Source organism: Carcharhinus amblyrhynchos, chromosome 6, assembly GCF_965287045.1.
Source record: "Carcharhinus amblyrhynchos chromosome 6, sCarAmb.v2.hapA, whole genome shotgun sequence".
Taxonomy (NCBI): domain Eukaryota; kingdom Metazoa; phylum Chordata; class Chondrichthyes; order Carcharhiniformes; family Carcharhinidae; genus Carcharhinus; species Carcharhinus amblyrhynchos.
This window is the reverse complement of record NC_137329.1, coordinates 59037886-59057592: the sequence shown is the minus strand read 5'-3', so window position 1 is coordinate 59057592 and position 19707 is coordinate 59037886. Positions and strand designations below refer to the sequence as shown.

At 40.3% G+C, this 19707-nt stretch overlaps 1 protein-coding gene across 3 annotated transcripts in view; it reads right to left on the bottom strand.

Moving 5' to 3' along the window:
• The window catches only part of LOC145343954 (excitatory amino acid transporter 2-like), a 181092-nt gene extending 162289 nt beyond the window's left edge, over positions 1–18803 (bottom strand). For 2 of the 3 annotated variants that reach the window (XM_080190531.1, XM_080190528.1), the window contains exons 1-2: positions 18491–18803; positions 6635–6827 (exon numbers count right to left, since the gene is read on the bottom strand). In XM_080190531.1, the coding sequence (XP_080046657.1) occupies positions 6635–6702 (68 nt within the window). In that variant the 5' untranslated portion in view covers positions 6703–6827; positions 18491–18803. Of the gene's footprint in view, positions 1–6634; positions 6828–13409; positions 13479–18490 lie in introns of those variants that run through there. The other variant, XM_080190529.1, reaches the window with a different exon arrangement.
• Positions 18804–19707: the final 904 nt, after the last annotated feature.

Here is a 19707-nt window from a genome sequence, read left to right as displayed (position 1 = left end):
TCTGCGGGAAGACACTTGTGTTAAAGTGATATCACATCATAAGGTTTTGATTAGTAATAAGAACATAAGAACATAAGAAATAGGAGCAGGAGTAGGCCATCTAGCCCTTCAAGCCTGCCCCGCCATTCAATAAGATCATGGCTGATCTGTCGTGGCTCAGTTCCACATTCCTGCTCTCTCCCCATAACCCTTAATCCCCTCTCTTATCAAAAACCCATCAACCCGCGTCTTAAAAATATTTAGTGAGGTAGCCTCCACCACTTCAACGGGCAGAGAATTCCAGAGATTCACCACCCTTTGAGTGAAGAAGTTCCTCCTCAACTCCGTTCTAAACCGCCCCCCCTTTATCTTGAGGCTGTGCCCCCTAGTCCTACTGTCTTTTTTGAGCGGGAAGAGTCTCTCCACCTCTATCCTATCCATCCCATTCATCATCTTATACGTCTCAATGAGATCTCCCCTCATTCTTCTAAACTCTAACGACTACAAGCCTAGTTTATTCAGCCTCTCCTCATAGCTCAACCCCCTCAACTCCGGCATCAGCCTCGTAAACCTCCTCTGCACTCCCTCCAAGGCCAAAATATCCTTGCGTAAGTACGGCGCCCAAAACTGCACACAGTACTCCAGAGAAGAACAAAGAAGAATATAAAGTAGAACTCATAAGTTGGAAGAGAAAAAACTACAACTGAAAAATTAATGAGTTTTTAAGCAAAAGGCATTTCAGGTACATATGAAGTAAAGTCCAACAAGAGAAAAAGGGAGAGGAACTAAATTCAGAGGTCTTGCGTGAAGAGTGAGTTGGAAAATATGATGACACAAAAAAGAGAATATATGATGTTAGGTGGATTAGAGAATATGAGAGTAGAATTGCAGTTAACATAAAAGGGGACCCAAACATCTTCTGCCAGCATGTAAATAGGAAATGGGTAGCAAGGGATGAGGTGGGGCCTGTTAGGGACAAAGAAGCTGATATCCGCTTGGAGGTCCTGGGCAAAGCCAGAATATGTATAAAGCACTTTATAACTGTGTTCACTAAAGAAAAGGGTGCAGACAAAATATCAGTGTAAGTAATGGATGAGGTGAAAATTGATGGGAAAGATTTAGTGGAAAGGCTGGTGGAAATGCTTAGAATGGATTAATCCCATATCTTCCTGGAACACATCCCTGTGTCCCAGGAAGAAGTCGGATTAGAGACAGGGAAAGGGCCATAATTTCTTAGAGTCTTCAGCGGGCCGGTAAATACCAGCAGAAGGGCTGAAATGGGAATTGTGACCGGCATCCAGCCGATCGTCACTTTCCCAGGCCATTTCTTATGGTGTGATCAGCCTTGCATCGGAAAACAGCACAAGGCTGATTACAATATTATGATCAGCATTTGAATCTCATTAGCAAGCCTGGGACAGAATTGTCCAGGCTTGCTGCAGTGGATAGCACTGCTGCCTCACAGCGCCAGGGATCCAGGTTCAATTCCTGGCTTGGGTCACTGTCTGTCTGGAGTCTGCACATTCTCCCTAAGTATGCATGGGTTTTCTTCAGCTGCTTCAGTTTCCTGCCGGTTAGGTGCATTGGCCTTGCTAAATTCTCCGTCAGTGTACCTGAGCAGCTGGAGTTTGGGGAATGACTTGGAGATTTTCACAGTAACTTCATTGCAGTGTTAATATAAGCCTACTTGTGACACTAATAAATGAACTTAACGTTTCCAACCCCGCCAGGGGAAGTTCCCATCAGCGGGGATTAAAACTAGTCCCCAGGATCAGGGACCAGGTGTGATGGCCTTGCTGGTGGGGCCAGAGGCCATTGAGACCACTCTGGGACATCAGGGACCAGGGGCAATGTCCCTTGCTGCTAGGCACCCTGGCATTGCCTACAAGGCACCTTGTCATTGGGAGGCCAGTGACCAGGAGGCCGGCAATGTGGGGAGGGCTAATGCACATGCGCTTATCTCCCTATTGGGAGATCGGCACATGCATAGTGGCCTGCTTAGTATGCTGATGCCAGCCTTTCAGGTGGAGTTAGGCCTCCCCACTAGAGGCGTGAATCCCCCAGTGGACTCTGTGAAGCACAGAGTACCAGAAATTCAATCAACTAAGTTCACCCAAAAATGGGTGGGAAAATCTCCTGTTTTCCGGCCTGTTGGGCACTTAAATTCTTTTTTGGGAAAATCGTCATGCAAGATTTTGGATAAAGGGTACAGGGGAGATGTAAGGTATTTTTACACAGCCATTGGTAATGACCTGGGACTCACTGCCTACAAGGGTGATGGAAGCAGAGCCAATTAATAATTTTGAAAAGCAATAACCAATTCAACAAGCGAGCATATAACCAGTTCCCTGCACCTTCAACATCCTGGGGATTACCATTGACCAAAAGTTAACTGGACAAGTCACATAAATACTGTGACCTCAAGAACAGGTCAAGAATTCTGTGGCAATTAACTCATGTTTTAACTCTCCAAAAGCCTTTACACCATCTACAAAATCATAAGTCAACAGTATGATGGAATACTCTCCACTTGCTAGGATGAGTACCCAAACTTCTTTGGATCTCCATTGCTTCTAGTTTTTTGCTATTTTGATTAATCCTTTTTAAAGTAGATGAACTTACATATACCTAGTTTGAAACCCAACTGACACAGTTTTCCTCATTCACTTAAACTATTAGTCGCTCTGCAATTTTTTGATTAACACTGATAAAATGCAGTGGTCATTAATTTTTGTGTCATGGACGAACTTGAATATGTGGCTTTCTATCGCATCATTTAACTAGTTAGCAATTATGATGAATAGTTGAAGCCCCAACACAGAACCTTGCGGAACTAGTTATAAGCTATCAGTTGGTGTACGTGTTCATTATCACTACACTCTATCTCCTGCCATTCAGCCAATTTCCCAAATCAATCATTTGCCTTCAATCCCATGAGCTTCAATTTTGGCTAACTGGCTGTTTTAAGCAACTTTGTGGAATACCTTCTGAAAAGCTATATAAATAAGACCCATGGACATTTCATTGTCCACTACTTCTGTCACTTCTTGAAAGTTTTCAGTCAGGTTTGTCAAGCTTAATCTGCCTTTAACAAATCTGTACTGACTCTTTCTGATTAGCTGAAAAATTTCAGGGATCCTTAATTACAGATTCCATTAACTCCCTAATGGCAAATATTAGGCCAACTAGTCTATGATTCCCTGGTTTCCTTCTCTCATCTTCCTTAAATAGCAGAATAACATGCACAATTTTCTAATCTTAAGTAATGATCCCTGCATCAGGAGAACTTTGTAAGATCAGACTTAGGGCATCTGCAATGTTCTCATCTACTTCCGTTAAAACTTTGGGAAGGAAACTATCTGGTTTTATCTGGCTCTTTTGTGCCATTCATTTTTTAATTACTGTTACTTTGTTTCTGTTATTTTTGCTGAATCCCTGTCTCGATTCAATATTAGTGTTATTGGAATGGCTGGCATGCTAATTACTTCTTCCATTATAAAAACTGAGAGAAATTAATCATTCAATGTTGCTGCCATTTCCTTAAATTCCACTGGCAATATTATTAAATGTCCATCATCTCACGGAAATGGAAGAGTGGCAATGAGTAGCAGATTTTCCCAGTTTATCGTGGATAGTCTGTCTCACCTTGTTGAAGTCAACTCTACCTAAAACTAGAAACTGTGGGCAGAATTTCAACGCCTGCCAACAAGTTTGCAGGTGGAGGACTTGTAAAATTCCCCAGGTGGGCTATCTACCAGCCTCCTGCCTATCCCCGATCTGTCCTCAATTTTCCATGGGGTGGACATGACATATGGCAGCCTGCCCTCACTTAAGTTGGTGCCCTTATTGGCCACTTAAGGGCAGTTTCTGGCCTGAAATGTGGGAGGAGATCTAGGTCAGGGGAAAAGTCTGACAGGTCAGCCCGCTGATGGGAAGGGCGCCTTCCTCAAGGTGCTTCTTTCCACAATGGATGTGCACTGAAGGTCTGTCCCTCAAGGATACTCACTCCCAGCTGGCCTCTCCATCAAAACCCCCCACCTCTCTCTCTCTTCCCCTTGAGCTTCACCTCCCCTCCTTGCTGTGTTTTCTGGACTCTGGGATTTAGAATCTGTGGACAGTTTGTATTTTCAGTCCTGATCTTTGCTGCCACTGCTGCTGCTAGAACTACAGAGCTGCCAGTGGGAATGAGAAGTGGAAGTCCCATTACCAACCAATTCTCACTCTATGGAACATCAAATGATTGTAGGGCTGCTACGGTTGGTGGGAGTACATTGCATAGTGAGGCAGGAAACACCACCAACCAGAAAATCTTGCCCTTGATACCTGTTCTGTGTTTCCCCCTTTCAAGCACAATGTTCATTTATAACCACTATTCAGTAAATGTTCATGCACTTCCAGTCTATTAACTAAATCTGGCTTGTTGACAATGACTAAATCTAACATTGTCCTGCCCCTTTGTTGGTTTGGGGGCATATTATTGTGGAAAACTTTCCTGAACACATTCAAGAATTTTACTTCCCTTCTGACATGTGCTAGTCTGCTTACCCTAAAGTCTGGACCGTTAAAATTCTTCAATACAATCATTTTGCCTTTGCTGCATGCTTATCTAATCTCTGCATTTGTACAATCTGTCATTTTAAAGTATCGGCCCAACAACACTTATTACAATCTGAAATTATTTTATATTCCTTAATCTATGTATTCTCCATCTCCTGCTAGCTCTTTAAATGCCTTGGGACTTTTTTTGTTTTAAAGACATTAGATAAAGATAATATTTTGTTGTTACTGCATTCTTTCTTATCATTAAACAAAATAATTGAATTCTTAATCACTGAGGCATTCCTTGCGCTCGACCACATTCCCTATCGTTTCTGTAGACTTAATAAAGTGAAGTGAGAAAAACAAAAATAAAAACAAATTAAATTGCCTATACAGCAATGTGCGCAGCATTTTGTACAAAATGGGGAACTGGAGGCAAGAAACTAGATCTAGTAACATCTGTTACATGACTACAAGATGAACAGCTCTCGCAATTAAATATTGCAGTTTCTGACATTTTGAAAGAATTAAGTGTTGGAAGAACTAACTGTACCAATTAGAGATTACAATATGTCCTTTTGTTTTCTACTGTTATTAAGATATAAAGAGAATCGGTATAGATTGAGATAAAGGATTCAAATGGATTGATCATATTAATATTCTATGCATCAGCTAATAGTGGAAGGGAAATGAGGTGGAAATATGCAAGCAAATTTATGAAATGAGTGAAAGAATTTGAATAGCAATTATGGAAGGTTTCAAATAAATTGACAAGAGGGAAGGAAAGGGGTAAAGGGAATGAAATTTTTACAGTGTATACTGGACTCATTTTTTGTTAATACATCAGAAGCCCAACAAGAGAGGAATTATTGCTCAATCTAACATTAGGAAATAAATCAGAACAGGTAAGAAAAGCAGGTGTAAGGAAACTTAAGGGAACAAAGCAATCAGAGCACAATAAGATTTAAAATAATGATTATGAAAGATATAAATAAAACTAATGCTAAAGCAATAGATTTGGAACAAAGTTAATTTTGTTGGGGTGGAAAAGCAGTGGGAAATACTTAAAAAGGAATCAAAAGAGTTCAGGAGTCATTTATTTCATCACAAAATAGGAACAAACTAGCAATGACACAAACACTAAGGACAAATAAAGTGATCCTAAAACTGAAACTAAAGAAAAGCGCATCTGTACACTAACTGTACGAACAATAAAGGAAAGAATGACAAAAAGGAATACAAAGAGGTCAAGAAGGAAGTCGACAAATAATCAGGAAGGCAAAGGAGAGAAATAAAAATAAATTAGCCAGGAAGTTAGAAAGAAATAGTGAAGTATTATACACATTATTAATAAAATCAGAATCAGGGTAGGCTCACTAAATGAAGCACAAAATAAACTCAGAGGTAATGATAGCAAAATGGCAGAAGGTGTGTGCAAGCTCCTCACTTAGTGACCCAAGGCAGGAATTGAAACCTGGCGCTGTTAGGCAGCAGTGCTAACCACTGTGCTATCATTTACCTGGGATGCTTAACAGCATGGACACATCATTGGAAGAAGCAAATTTAAAAGATATAAAACTTTTCAGATAGAAAGTGATGAAAAGACAAGCTTAGATAGGATAAAACACCTGGTCCAAATGGATTGCATCAGTGCATGCTTAAAGTAAAAGGATTAAGAGTAGAGGCACTATTATATATTTACAAAACAATATCAGAAAGGGGAATACTGCCAGAGGACAGGCTGATAGCTAATGCTATTCCTATATGTAAAAGATGAAACAAATCCAAGTAACTTTATATCAGTTGACTTAATGTTGGTGTTGGGAAATTGTTTCTTATATATTCAATAGAAGACTGTCTAAAGGACAAAGATATATTAAAGTTTGGCTAGCATGGGTTTCAAAAGAGATACCCCGCATGATCAAACCTATTTGATTATCTGAAGTAGCATAAAAAGTAGATGTAATAAACTTGAATTTCCCAAAAGCCCTTGATAAGGTACCATCTAGCTGACTCATGGCTAAGCTGGGAGCACATACAGAGAAAGAACAAGCCAGAATGGAGAATAAGCTAGCCACAACACAGAAAACTTAAAATAGGGGCAAAATATATTTACCCAGTCTGGTCGAAGGTATGAAGCGATATTCCGCAGGGATCGATGCTCGGACCACTGCTGGTCATCATTTACATCCACGACTTGGACTCAGGAATTGGAATTAAAATTCTAAATATTCGTAGGACACCGAATCGAAGAAGATTGCGACAAAATGCAAGACTTTAACAACTTGAAGAATGGGCGTATCGATGCACTGAAGAAAAAAATGGTGAAAAAATGATTTACAAATTCAGAAATGAAACTAGAACTGAGGGATTAAACTATCAGGAACAGTCAAGGTTTCTTAAGTCTCGAGAAAATGTTTCCACTTGTAGGGGGACCAAAACTAGCGGTCATCAATAAAAGACAATCACCAATAAATCCAGTAAGGAATGTGGGAGTAACATCTTTACCCAGAGAGTAATTAGAATGTAACTTACTGTCTCAGGGACTAGATCAAGAGAATTGTGTAGATGTATTGAAGGGGAAGCTTGATTAACAACCAAGGGGGAAAGGAATAAGGGATGGTGATAGGGTTTCATGAAATAAACAGCCATAGATCAGTCATACCACAGCACAAGGTGTCTGTCAAAGAAATACAATCCAACAGAGTCTCTGTCAAAAAATTACACTTCCCTACAGAGCTTCTGTCAAAGAACTACACCCCCGTACAGTTAAACAATCAGCCTAGTTCAGGGAGGCTCCACATAAATTCAGTCTATGGCTAGGTATAATCCTGCCTGCTGTAGCAGGCTGAAGCAGACCTAGGACCAAGTGCTCACTTGGATATATTGCCAGCTGTGTGGTTCTTCTGAATAAATAGTAATTTTGTAGCTCCACAGTCTATTTGGTCATGATTCGCTCCTTCTCAAATATAGCATATTTCCATTCTTGAGGAAACAACTTTCTATTCAGGCACATGATGGAATGCTCTGTCCCTCCAATATCCTGGAATGATACTGACCGCTACTCAATATCAGACACATCCAGCTGAAGGGCAAATGCCCAGATGAACTGAACGTAAGCCATCCCCAAATGCTACTATCCCCTTCTGGGAAAGTTCCATTGGGCTATATTTGACTCCAGAGATTTGATTTGGTCTGTCAAAGGGATGAAGTATAGGATGCATTGTTGATATATCTGATGAGACCCAATTCTTATTTACATTTTCCCAAGTGTCTGGACCACTTCATTAATAACCTCTACTTTATAACTTTGGAACTTAACTAAACCACTCCCATATAACGCCAACAAACCAAAGTGGCACTTCCCTGGTTGACTATCAAACCTGTCATTCTTCAATATCCAACACTGCAACTGTTGATGGAACCCCTGGTTGCTACTGTAGATTATAACAAAATCTGGATAATGCAGTGGGGTACTTAACTTGAAGACTCAAAATCTAAACCATTATGCGGAAGGTATCACTTGGTACTGATACAGGTCATGCAGTTATCATTTTTGTTAGAATTTTTTAACAAAATCTGCCCTTTGTTAAGACCCAGAACTTGGCATTTCCTAGCTCTCAATAGCCTATGAACCTTGGGCATAAGACAAGCATCAAACTTGGATGCACCTTTTACATTTTTAAAATCGGAATCTCCATGACCCATCAAAATTTGGCATCATAGCTAAATAAGGTTTGACCATTCACTGTGAGACATCTCTATTATTTCAAACTCTAGCATTGTATGGCCTGCTAGAAAATATACTACCTTTTGCCTAAAGACTTCAATATATTTTTATCAAGATATTATCCTCAGATGTTCTACAATATCACGTCGAGCAACATGCATTCTCCTGATTAAGAGGTTAAAAGCATTGCTGTAGATTTTGATTAATTTTAGCAGTTTTAGTCACTGCTGTACCATTAATTCTGCAACCAAATAAACATGATCAGTTCTTCCACTCTTCATTTCCCATCTTGCTTAATATAACAGTGGTTTCGGTGGACACTTTGCAGTGTCCCTTATTCTAGGAGTGACTGTCTCCAGCCTTTTTCATGATGTAAATTCAGCACTGGATGAACAGAAATTTCCACCAATTAAATAGTGGGAAGATTGAAGCCATTGTATTTGGTCCTTGTCCCTATCTATCAACTCCATCCCTTTCCCTGACAATAGTCTGAGATTAAGTCAGTCTGTTCATAAGTATGGTATCATATTTGATCCTGAAATAAGCATCCAACATCGCATTCATCACTAAGAACTCCATAATGTAGTCTGATTTTACCTCTGTCTCAGCCAATCTTCTGTAGAAACTTTGATTTGTATCTTTGTTACTGTGTGAATTGATTATGCCAATAGATTCTTGGCTGGGATTTCCACATTGTACTCTCTATAAACTCGAAGTCATCCAAAACTCAGCTGCCTGTGCCTTAATTCAGCTAAGTCCCTTTCACATATTGACCTATGCTGGCTCCTGGTTAAGCAATATCTTGATTTTAAAATTCTCATTTCTTGTGATTAAACCTCAATATGGTTATTCCCTTCCTACCTCTGTAATCTCCTCCAGCTCCACAAGCCTGTGACATATCTGTACTGCTCTAATTCCAGGGTCTTGAGAAACCAAATTTTTTTTTTATTATATGATTAAATATTACTTAAATCAAGATAGACTGTAGAATGCTGTGGTACATGGAATCTGGGTGTCCTTGTGTATGAATCACAGAAAGTTAGCATGCAAGTACATAAAGTAATTAGGAAGGCAAATGGAATGTTGGTCTTTATTGCAAAGGGATGGAATATAAAAGTAGGCAAGTCTTGCTAGAGCTGTAGAGGGAATTGGTGAGACCGCACCGAGAAATTTGTGTGCAGTTAAGGTGGGATATACTTGCATTGGAGGCTGCTCAAACAAGCTGGCTTCTCAGCCTTTTGGCTAAGATCAAGTTAGTATCGACATGCTGTACTTGGTTGAAGTTATTAGGTTGCATTTTAGCTTCATTTGAAGAATTTTTAAAAGTGGCATCTCAGCCTTTTGGCTAAGATGCAAATGAGATCAAGCCTTGGAGGAGGAGCAATGCCTACTCCAATCAGCTTGAAATATGTAGATCAAGCCCAAAACAGGAGGTGAGAGTCCCAGCAGCCCCCCAAGATTACTGACCCCCTTATCTTCCCACCCCTTCCCCACCCAGACCAATCACTTCCCCTTCCCTCCACTGATCTCAGACAGAGTAGCAGTGGACCCCCTTTCCCTCCACTGATCTCAGGTAGAGTGGCAGCGGACCCCCCTTTCCCCCCATTGGTCACAAGCCGAATGGCAGCGGACCCTCCTTCTCTCCCACTGATCTTAGGCAGAGTGGCAGCAGACCTCCCCCACTGCCCCCCTAACACGCCCCAGTGATCTTAAGCAGAGAGCTATTAGCCACTTGGCGCTTACCTCCTCACTAACTGGAGCGCCCAAATTGGACTTCTATGGAGAATGTCTGTTTGTGCCAATTCTGGAAGGGGGTGAACGCGGTGGTAAAGGGGGAAGTTGAGCATGCAGCCCATTAAGTCAATTTACATACATGTAAATACATTTAAATGGCCTTCACGTCCATTTTGGGCACGGTCCCGATCGTGGCCATTTTCGGGCCTTGGTAAACAGGAATCGGCATGGAGGCAGGCGCACTTTGTGCTATTTGTTTCATGCCCAACTTTACCAAATTTTCGCACCCGAAAACAGGTGCAACGTGATGGTAAAATCGGGACCCTTATCTGCCAGTCCTTTTGTTTTCAGGTATTTGTGGTATATAATTAGAGCTCATTTTGTTTCTCTGAAGTTAAGAATTCTATTGTACCTTTCTTAGTTGCATTTTCCTTTCCCTCCCAAATAAATATCACACTTCTCCAGACTGAATTGCATTTGGCACTTTTCTGCCCACCTGACTAATCTATTGATATCTCCCTGAATTCAACAGTTATTTTACTCAAATCAACTTCACAGACAGTTTTTTTCGTATCATCTGCAAACCTCTTAATCGTGTCCTCTATATTTTAGTCTAAATCATTGATGTATACCACAAAAAGCTAGACAGCTAGTAAAATCTTCCGGTCACAAAAATAGCTGTTGTCCACTACCCTTTGTGGCTGCCTCTGAGTCAGTTTTGGATCCAACTTGCCACTTTCCCTTGGATCTTATGAGCTTTTACTTTTCAAGCCAGTCTGCAATGTGAGACCTGGTCAAAAGTCTTTCTAAAAGCCATGTTAACTACATCAAATGCGCTAACCTCATTGACCCTCATTGTTATCTCTTCAAAATAATCATTCAAGTTAGTCAGACAGGCCCTTCCCTTAATAAATCCATGCCTTCTAAATGGCAATTAATGCAAACCTGCAGATTTTTTTTCAAATAACCTCCACCGAGGTGAGGCCGACTGTCTTTAATTGCAAGATCAATCCTTTCTCCCTTTTTGAACAATAGCTAAATGCTAGTAGTCCACCAATCCTCACCTGTGACCAAAGAGGATTGGAAAATGATGGTCAGAGCCTCTGCTATTTCTTCCTTTGCTTCTCTAAACAGACTAGAATACTTTTCATCTGGACCAGTCGAAGCAATTTATCTACCTCCAAAGATGCTAAATCCTTTAATATTTCCTCTATGTTTATTAAATCTAATATTTCACATTCCTCCTCCTGCTGAATGTATGTATTATACCTCTTTTCTGTGAAAATAGATGAAATCTTCACTTAGAACTGTGTCCTTGACTGCTTCTTCCACACAAAGGTTACCAATTGTCTGTAATAGACCCTCCTCTACATTAAATTCCCACTTGCTCTTTATGTATTTATAAAACATACGAGTTTCCTTGTTTTTATTTGCCGAATGTTTTATGCTCCATGCTTGCTTCCCTAATTCCATGTTTAATTTCACCCTTGAACTTTCTATACTTCTCCAGGTTTTTTACAGTATTGATATCAAGATATCTCATATCAAGTGTAATTTTCCTTTTTTTGGTATTATTCAGCTCTCTCTGCTCTTTGACATCCAGGGTGCTCTAGATTTGAGAATCTAACATTTATTTGATGCGGGAAAATATTTGTGCTGAACACTTACTGTGTCCTTAAATGTCTCCAATAGCGCTGATTCCCGTCCACCTTCATTAAATCACATCTTAGCTTGATACAAATGGCTTTTCCCCAATTGAAAACCTTTCCATAACTACACGAAATCAAACTGAATTACGGTCATAACTGCCAAACTGACAGTCATTTCACCTGCACGGATTAATTCCCTAAAATTAAATCCAGAACTGCCCCTTCTCTTGTTGGACTTGCTACATACTTGCTATTTTGTTTTAGAATTCTGCAGTCTCTGTAATGTTTATATTGATTCCATCCCAGCTAATATTCAGGTTATTGAAATTTAGTCCTATTACTTCCCTGTAGTTTTTGCATATCTCAAAAATCTGCCTATATATTTGTGTTTCTATCTCTTTCTTACATTTGGGGGTTTATAATACACTCCCAGAAATGTGATTGCCCAGTTTTTGTCCTTCACTTAAACTCATAAGGTTTCATTGACGATCCTTCTAGCACATCATTCTTCTTCATAGCTATAATTATTTATTTAGTCAATAGTGCAAATCCCTTCTTCTTTTATCCTCCTATCTCATCTGAAAATCCGGTAACCAAGAATGTTGAACTGTCATTCTTGTCTATCTTAAAACCCAGTTTCAGTAATACAATGATATCACACTTCCAAGCACCCATCTGTTCCCTCAGCTCATCTGCCTTATTTACCAGACGTTTTGCATTGAAGTATATATATACATGTATATATAAAACCACTGAACAAGTCCCTTGTTATCTATTTTCTAGGATTTGTTTTCTCTGCCTTACTAAGTTGTTGTCTTTCATTTCAAGATTTTCTTCCAATCTATCTGCCAAGTCCCTCAGTAAGATAAGCAAACCTCCCCGGAAGGCATTGATCGTACTGAAGTTCAACCCATTTGGTTTGTACAGATTCCACCTTCCCCAAAACAAGTCCTAATGTCTCAGCCAACTAAAGCTCACCCTATAATACAAAATTTCCAGCCACACATTTAACTACTTTATCTTATTGGTTATGTATTCGGTAGTGCGTGGCACTGGGAGTAATCTGGACATTATTACATTTGAATTCCTCCTTATTTATTTATTTCCTAGCTCACTAAAAGTCTGCCTGCAGAAGCTCATCTCTCTTTCCACCTTTTTCATTGGTAACAATATGAACCATGACCTCTGGTTCATTTTTCTACACCCACCAGGAAGATCAGCTGTCCCACTATAGATCCTTGACCATGGCATCAGTGAGGTAACATAGCATCACACCACTGGCTGCAGTAAAGCCTGTCTGTACCCCAACTATTAAATCCCCTATCATTATTGCTTCTGTGGTCTTCCTTTGCTCTGCCCTCCCCCCATCCTCACTGCATAATTGAGTCATGCATATTACCTTGAACTTGATTATGTCTGTACTCCACAGAGGAACCATTGTCAGTATTTTGAACTGAATACTGGTTAGAAAGTAAGATCGACTCATGTACATCTATATTCAATAAGACTGAGGTATCCTGCCGTATTTTTATTTATTAGGCTGCTGTTTAAACTTATCAGAAATAAACTTAAAACTTGCCCTGCTCTAGTCAAAAAATTAATTAAACTTTATGTAATTAATTAACTCATTTTATTTTTGTTAGATTTAGGAAAAAAAATAAATTACTTTAAAATAAATGTTTCCCCATAAACATAGCCCTGCTGTCCTTTCTTGTGCTGTGGTATTATTTAACCCTTTTTTCTCCCCTCTGGTTTGTTGCTGTCTGATTGGTTGTCACCTTGTTTAATTTCTTGGGACCTCTCCAGAGTTGTTCCTCACTCTCCCAGAGTATGCTGTTGATCCGCTTTGATTTAAATTCTTGGAACTACTCCTTTAGTTCTCTTCACTGTCCCAATTCCCCAAAGTACACATATCCAATTAATCTCAATTCCCGGTCCTCTCTTTTTTTTGTCTTTACGTATCTATCCAATTCCCTTTTAAATGTTATATTGAATCTAGTTCAATTTACTTCCATCAGGAAGAGGCAACTTGATTGAAACCTTTAAGATCCTGAGGGGTCTTGACAGGTTGGATGTGGAGAGGATGTTTCCTCTTGTTGGAGAATCTAAAAAGAAGAGGTCACTTGTTAAAGAGGAGATGAAGAGAAATATTTTCTCAGAGGGTTGTGAATCTCCAGATCTTTCCAATTCAAAAGGAAAGAACATAAGAACATAAGAAATAGGAGCAGGAGTAGGCCATCTAGCTCTTCGAGCCTGCCCCGCCATTCAATAAGATCATGGCTGATCTGTCGTGGCTCAGTTCCACATTCCCGCCCTCTCCCCATAACCCTTAATCCCCTCTCTTATCAAAAACCCATCAACGTCTTAAAAATATTTAGCGAGGCAGCCTCCACCACTTCAACGGGCAGAGAATTCCAGAGATTCACCACCCTTTGAGTGAAGAAGTTCTTCCTCAACTCCGTTCCAAACCGCTCCCCCCCCCCTTTATCTTGAATATTTTTAAGACAGAGGTTGATAAGATTCTTAATTAACAAGGGAGTGAAAGGTTATCAAGGGTAGTTAGGAATGTGGGTTTGAAGTTACAATCAGATCAACTGTGAACTTACTGAACTGCAGAGCAGCCTCAAGGGGTTGACGGGCCTATCCTGTTCCTAATTTATATGTTCATATGTACCCCTTCAGAGTCTTTGAATATTTTTAAGACAGAGGTTGATAAGATTCTTAATTAACAAGGGAGTGAAAGGTTATCAAGGGTAGTTAGGAATGTGGGTTTGAAGTTACAATCAGATCAACTGTGAACTTATTGAACTGCAGGGCAGCCTCGAGGGGTTGACGGGCCTATCCTGTTCCTAATTTATATGTTCATATGTACCCCTTCAGGCAGTACTTTCCAGATCACAACAACTCACTGTGTAAAAAAAAAATGTTCTTGACAATCACTATAAATCTATCCTTTTGTCACCAATTCTTCTGCCCTGCAAAACAATTTCTTCTTATATATTCTATCAAAGCTGTCCATGATTTTAAAAACATCTACTAATTCTCTTCCTAAACTTTGCTGGTCTATGGAGAATCACCGCAGTTTCTTCAATTGCTCCAGAGAACAGTAATGATATTGTGCCTTTCAGAAATGTACTTATGTCATGTTTCTTGTGCAAGATTTATTTTAGTTGTCAATTCTATTAACCTTTGTCTGTAACCAGCAGCCTGTTGATACTACAGCAGCATAATTGGTCTTAATTGCTATGTTTGTTTTAATCTGGACTAATGCAGTTGTTATTTTAATGTTTTCTCCTGGGGTTTTTCAAAGTAGGGCTTGATTAGGTAGATTGGCATGCAAAAATCACATGACTGGGTGGGACACAGCTTACACCAAAAAATAAGCTCAGCTGCTGCTTGGGATCAGTCTGTGTCTCTTTCTTCTCTCTGGATTTGGAGGCAGGGATTTGCCAGGAAATAAGTGTTTTTCTCTGGAGGCTGCTGAATGATAGTCAGAAGACAGGGGTATTACTGGATTTGCTCAAAGTGGTTGGAAGGCTGGAAACATAGCACACACATGAGCATATCTGTTTTGTGCTAACTTGTTCTGAAGGGGGATTTATGTCTGTGGGGATATTACTTAAATTAAAACTAGAGAGATAGTTAGTTGTTAAGAATTAAACCTTGTATTGTTTAAATATTTCAATTCATGGAAGTTATGCTAATTCTTGTTATATTTTAACTGTTGTTCAATAAATTTTGTTTCATCAAAAGCTTCCTAGCTGGTCAATTGAAGCATAATAGGTGCAAAATACCTAATGCCCACCTCAATGCCAAAATCAAAAAAAGTTGAGGTCCAGGCTAACTTTGTAATACACCTTGGAGTTTCTAATCTGTTGAATCTAACCAGTGTATATTCACTTCTCAGTCCAGTCCTCTCATCAAAACCCAATCTCCTGGCTAGCCAACAGTCACCACGAGTCTGTGAATGCTTGCATTCACATAAAAGTTCAATACACACTCTCTTCCCCCATGCTGACTGCCTAGCCTCTCTATGTCTGTCTTTCCTCCGATATTCTCAGTTTCCTACATCTCTCTGTTCTACCGAGTTTTACCCGCCGCATGCTTTTCATTCTTTGGACATCAACTCAATAGAGTTATATTTTCTGGTTTAAAAAAGACCCCCTTTTCCCAAGTGTTAGCTCAATGATACTCGGGAGTGCACAAGTGAATGCAAACTAGTTCCCAGCTGAGATCTGTGTATTGGATTGGAGGGGGAGGGAGGATTTCAGGCTTTCTCTGTGTCTGCACTGTTAAGAATTATACCTTGTCATGTTTAAATATTTCAATTGGTAAAGGTTATGCTAATTCTTTTTGTTGTGTTTGAACTGTGTTGTTAAATAAATAAATTTTGTTTTAACAAAAGCTTCCTAGCGAGTCAATCATATCATACCTGGACCAAAACACCTTCTACTCACCCTAATGCCAAAATTAAAAGAAGTTGGAGACTAGGCTAACTTTGTAATATACCTTGGAGTTTCTGATCTGGTCCTTAACATAACTAAAGTCGCTCATCCCTGGTGTCACTGTGGTAAATCTCATCTGCACTTCTCTTAAATTGTGGTGTCCTGAATTGGACAAAGTAATCCATTTGTAGCCTAATGTATAAAGGTTTTGCATAAGTTTCTTGATTTTGCATTTTATGCCTCTAATAATACCACCAAAGATTCCATATGACTATTAACAACTTGTCCTGCCACTTTCTAAGATTTCTGTACATCCAACCTTGGCTTCTCTGTTCCTACACACTCTTTAAAATTGTACCATTCCATTTACACTGTATCTCCTCATTCTTCTTACCAAAATGTTTCACCTCACAGATGCCACATTTCTTTGTGCTCCTCAAATCCTAAGCTCTCTGAAATCCACATTTCTTGCACAGTGCATACTAATTCTTAAATGTTAACTACATCTCTAAGCTCCTTGCCATCTGTTAATTTTGAAATTATGCCCTGCATAGTTCAGTCTAGTTTATTAACATATATTAAAAGAGAGCAATACTTCCAACAGCTACCTCTAAAAAAACAACTGATCACCACTAGTTTCTACAATCTGTCCCTTAGTCACTTTTGTCTCTGCTATTCTTTTAATCCCATATATTTCAATTTTACTAATGAGTTTATCATTTGGTACTTTGCAATCACCTTTTGAAAGTCCACATACCCAACATCCACCACACTACCCTCATCAACACTTTTTAGTGCTTACAAGAACCCAATCAAGCGGGTCAATTTACCTTTAAATCTGTGATTAGCTCATACTTCTCCACATATACCAATTAATTTTGTCCTGAACTGTCTTTAAAAGTTTCTGCACCACTGATCTTAGGCAAACTGGCCTGTGTTTAGAGTGAAGATTTGTTACTTCTCTCATATACACACACAATTCAGTAAAATATACTTCCATTGATCTAAGGTAATTAATTAAGTTGTTTTTACATGTCCTTTTCCCATTGTTTTAGGAAAGCTGTTACCCAGAGGCCATGATAATACCTAACCTCTGGAGACACAGTGCTCCTAATGTGGTGAATGCATAAAAACAGAAATATTCTTCTTTTAAATCCCAAATAGTGAAGAATATATTGAGAGGTGGCAGTGCTACTGCGGATGAAGCTCTCTAACCTCCTCATTACCAGTACAGTCGGGGGACAATGGGGAGAGAGAATGAATAGCTAATATGTCAGCTTGTGGCATTAATCTGCTGAACCTAACTGGTGTACATTCCTTCCCAGTCCAATCCTCGCATCAGATCCCAATCTCCTGGCTAGCCCGACAGTCACCACGAGGTTGTGAACGCTTGCATTCACATATAGGTTCTGTACACATTCTCCTCTCCCACGCTGACCGCCTAGCCTCTCTGTGTCTGTCTTTTCCCCCAATACTCTTGTTTCCTATATCTTTCTATCCCACCCAGTTTTACCCGCCGCATGCTTTTCATTCTTCGCACGTCTAGGCGACAGAATTATATTTTTTGGTTTAAAAAAAGACCCCCTTTCCCCCGAGTGTTAGTTGAACATTACTTGGGAGCGCACAGCGAACGCAAACTAGTTTCCGGCTGAGATCTGTACATTGGACTGGGGGTGGGAGGGAGGATTTCAAGATTTGTCTGTGTCTACACACCTTGGGGTGAGCAGAGGGGGATTCATCACAAAAGCGAGGCTAGGCGAGCAGCCTCTCAAAGACATCCAGCAGGAAACTAACCCTGTCCAGTATAGGACAGCCTGGAGTACAGAAACGGAGTGGAATTGAGGTGAATGAAGAAGAGGGAATTTCCAAAGCACTGGAGACGATTTAGCAAAGAAAACAGTGGCAAGGGTTCGTTCGCAAACCGGAGCCATGTAAATCATTCGCCACCATTGAACACAGGGCGGACAGGGATCAATCAGTTCGGCTATGTCAGCACACAGTCCTGGCATATCTGCTACTGTGACACAATGAAATAATAAGGCAACATGCAGCATTTGAAAAGAAAAGTCATTGGGCTCGGTGGGGTTGAGGTGTGGATTCAGAACGTGAAAGAAATGGACAGGAAATGACTGGCAATGTACCCCTGTAGCGAGAGAAATCGCGCCCTTTCAATCTCCCCTGCTCTGGCTCTAGCTCTGAAGATTGACTGGGATCTCTCTCGGCTCCATGGTGAAGATTACATCGCACTTGCCTCTTGCCCGTCCGGGCTCGGGAGCAAACTTCAAAGGAATTCGTATCAATTAGTCCACCAGTGAGACCCGTCCGCAATAAAACTGGTTTGCGCTTCCAGCTATAATACAACTACACATCAAAATATTGTTATTCGATAAATGTCGAATGGTTTTAAAACTCACCTTTTACTCTTCTTACAATTCTCTTTTTTTTCTCCGTGTCAACTGAAACAATTTTCTGAGATTAAATCACCAGATCCCTGCTCCTTTGGGATTAGATTTTCTTTGTGTGGCGCGGATAGAGTGGGATATAATCCTACAGGCACAAAAGCCTCAGGATGTCCTCGCACCGATTCCTGTGGCTGCCGTCAGTGAAAGGTGTCCTGTGGTGACACTGCTGCCGCCCCAGCCCGTGTGTTGGAGAGTCTCAGTGTGATGGCTGTGATCAACTGTGTGCTGCTACCGCCTGGCTCGGAGTGGCTTTGCGCTTGCTGAATGGTGGGATGGCACTGTTGAAGCCTGTCTGAGCTGGCTCGACTTTACACAGCCACAACTCTCTCTTTGACATCACTCACACATCGTTGGTTCCTCTGTAAATCCCTCTCTGAAAGACAGCGAGACGGATAGGCTGCTCTCATCATCTGCCTGAATGGCTCGGTGTTTGGAGCCAAGCTCGTTCTTGGCATTGAGAGTTCCCCTTGACCTCTCTCTACCCTTTAAGAATCCCACTTGATTATTTATTCCCTATTTACCGACCGGTCTTAACATACTTCCTTTCTTTCCCGATGATTGATTACGTTCACACGTTTCTTTGTCCGAGTTTTACAAACACTCGTCCGCACTAGCAGCCAGATGCTCAAATGTGTGTTTCTTTATATGATGTGGAGATGCTGGCATTGGACTGGGATAAGCGCAGTAAGAAGTCTCACAACACCAGGTTAAAGTCCAACAGGTTTATTTGGCAGCACTAACTTTCGGAGTCTCAAGCTCCTTCATCAGGTGAGTGTTCACAAATAGGGCATATAAAGACACAAACTCAATTTATAAGATAATGGTTGGAATGGGAGTCTTTATAACCATTATCTTGTAAATTGAATTTGTGTCTATAAATGCCCTGCTTGTGAACTCAACTCCTCACTCACCTGAAGAAGGAGTGACACTCTGAAAGTATGTGCTACCAAATAAACCTGTTGGGCATTACCTTGGTGTTGTGGAGCTTCTTGCTTTCTTTACGTGATCAGGCAGTACTGAAATTCTCTTCCACAATCTTGATCTCCATCTAGCTATCTGTTTATACTGGATAGATAAACTCCTGTTTGATATCTGGTGATTGTGGAAGTGAGCCCAATTTGTAAACACAATCCATTTTAAAAGGTGCAGATTTCAAAGGTGTTGAAGAG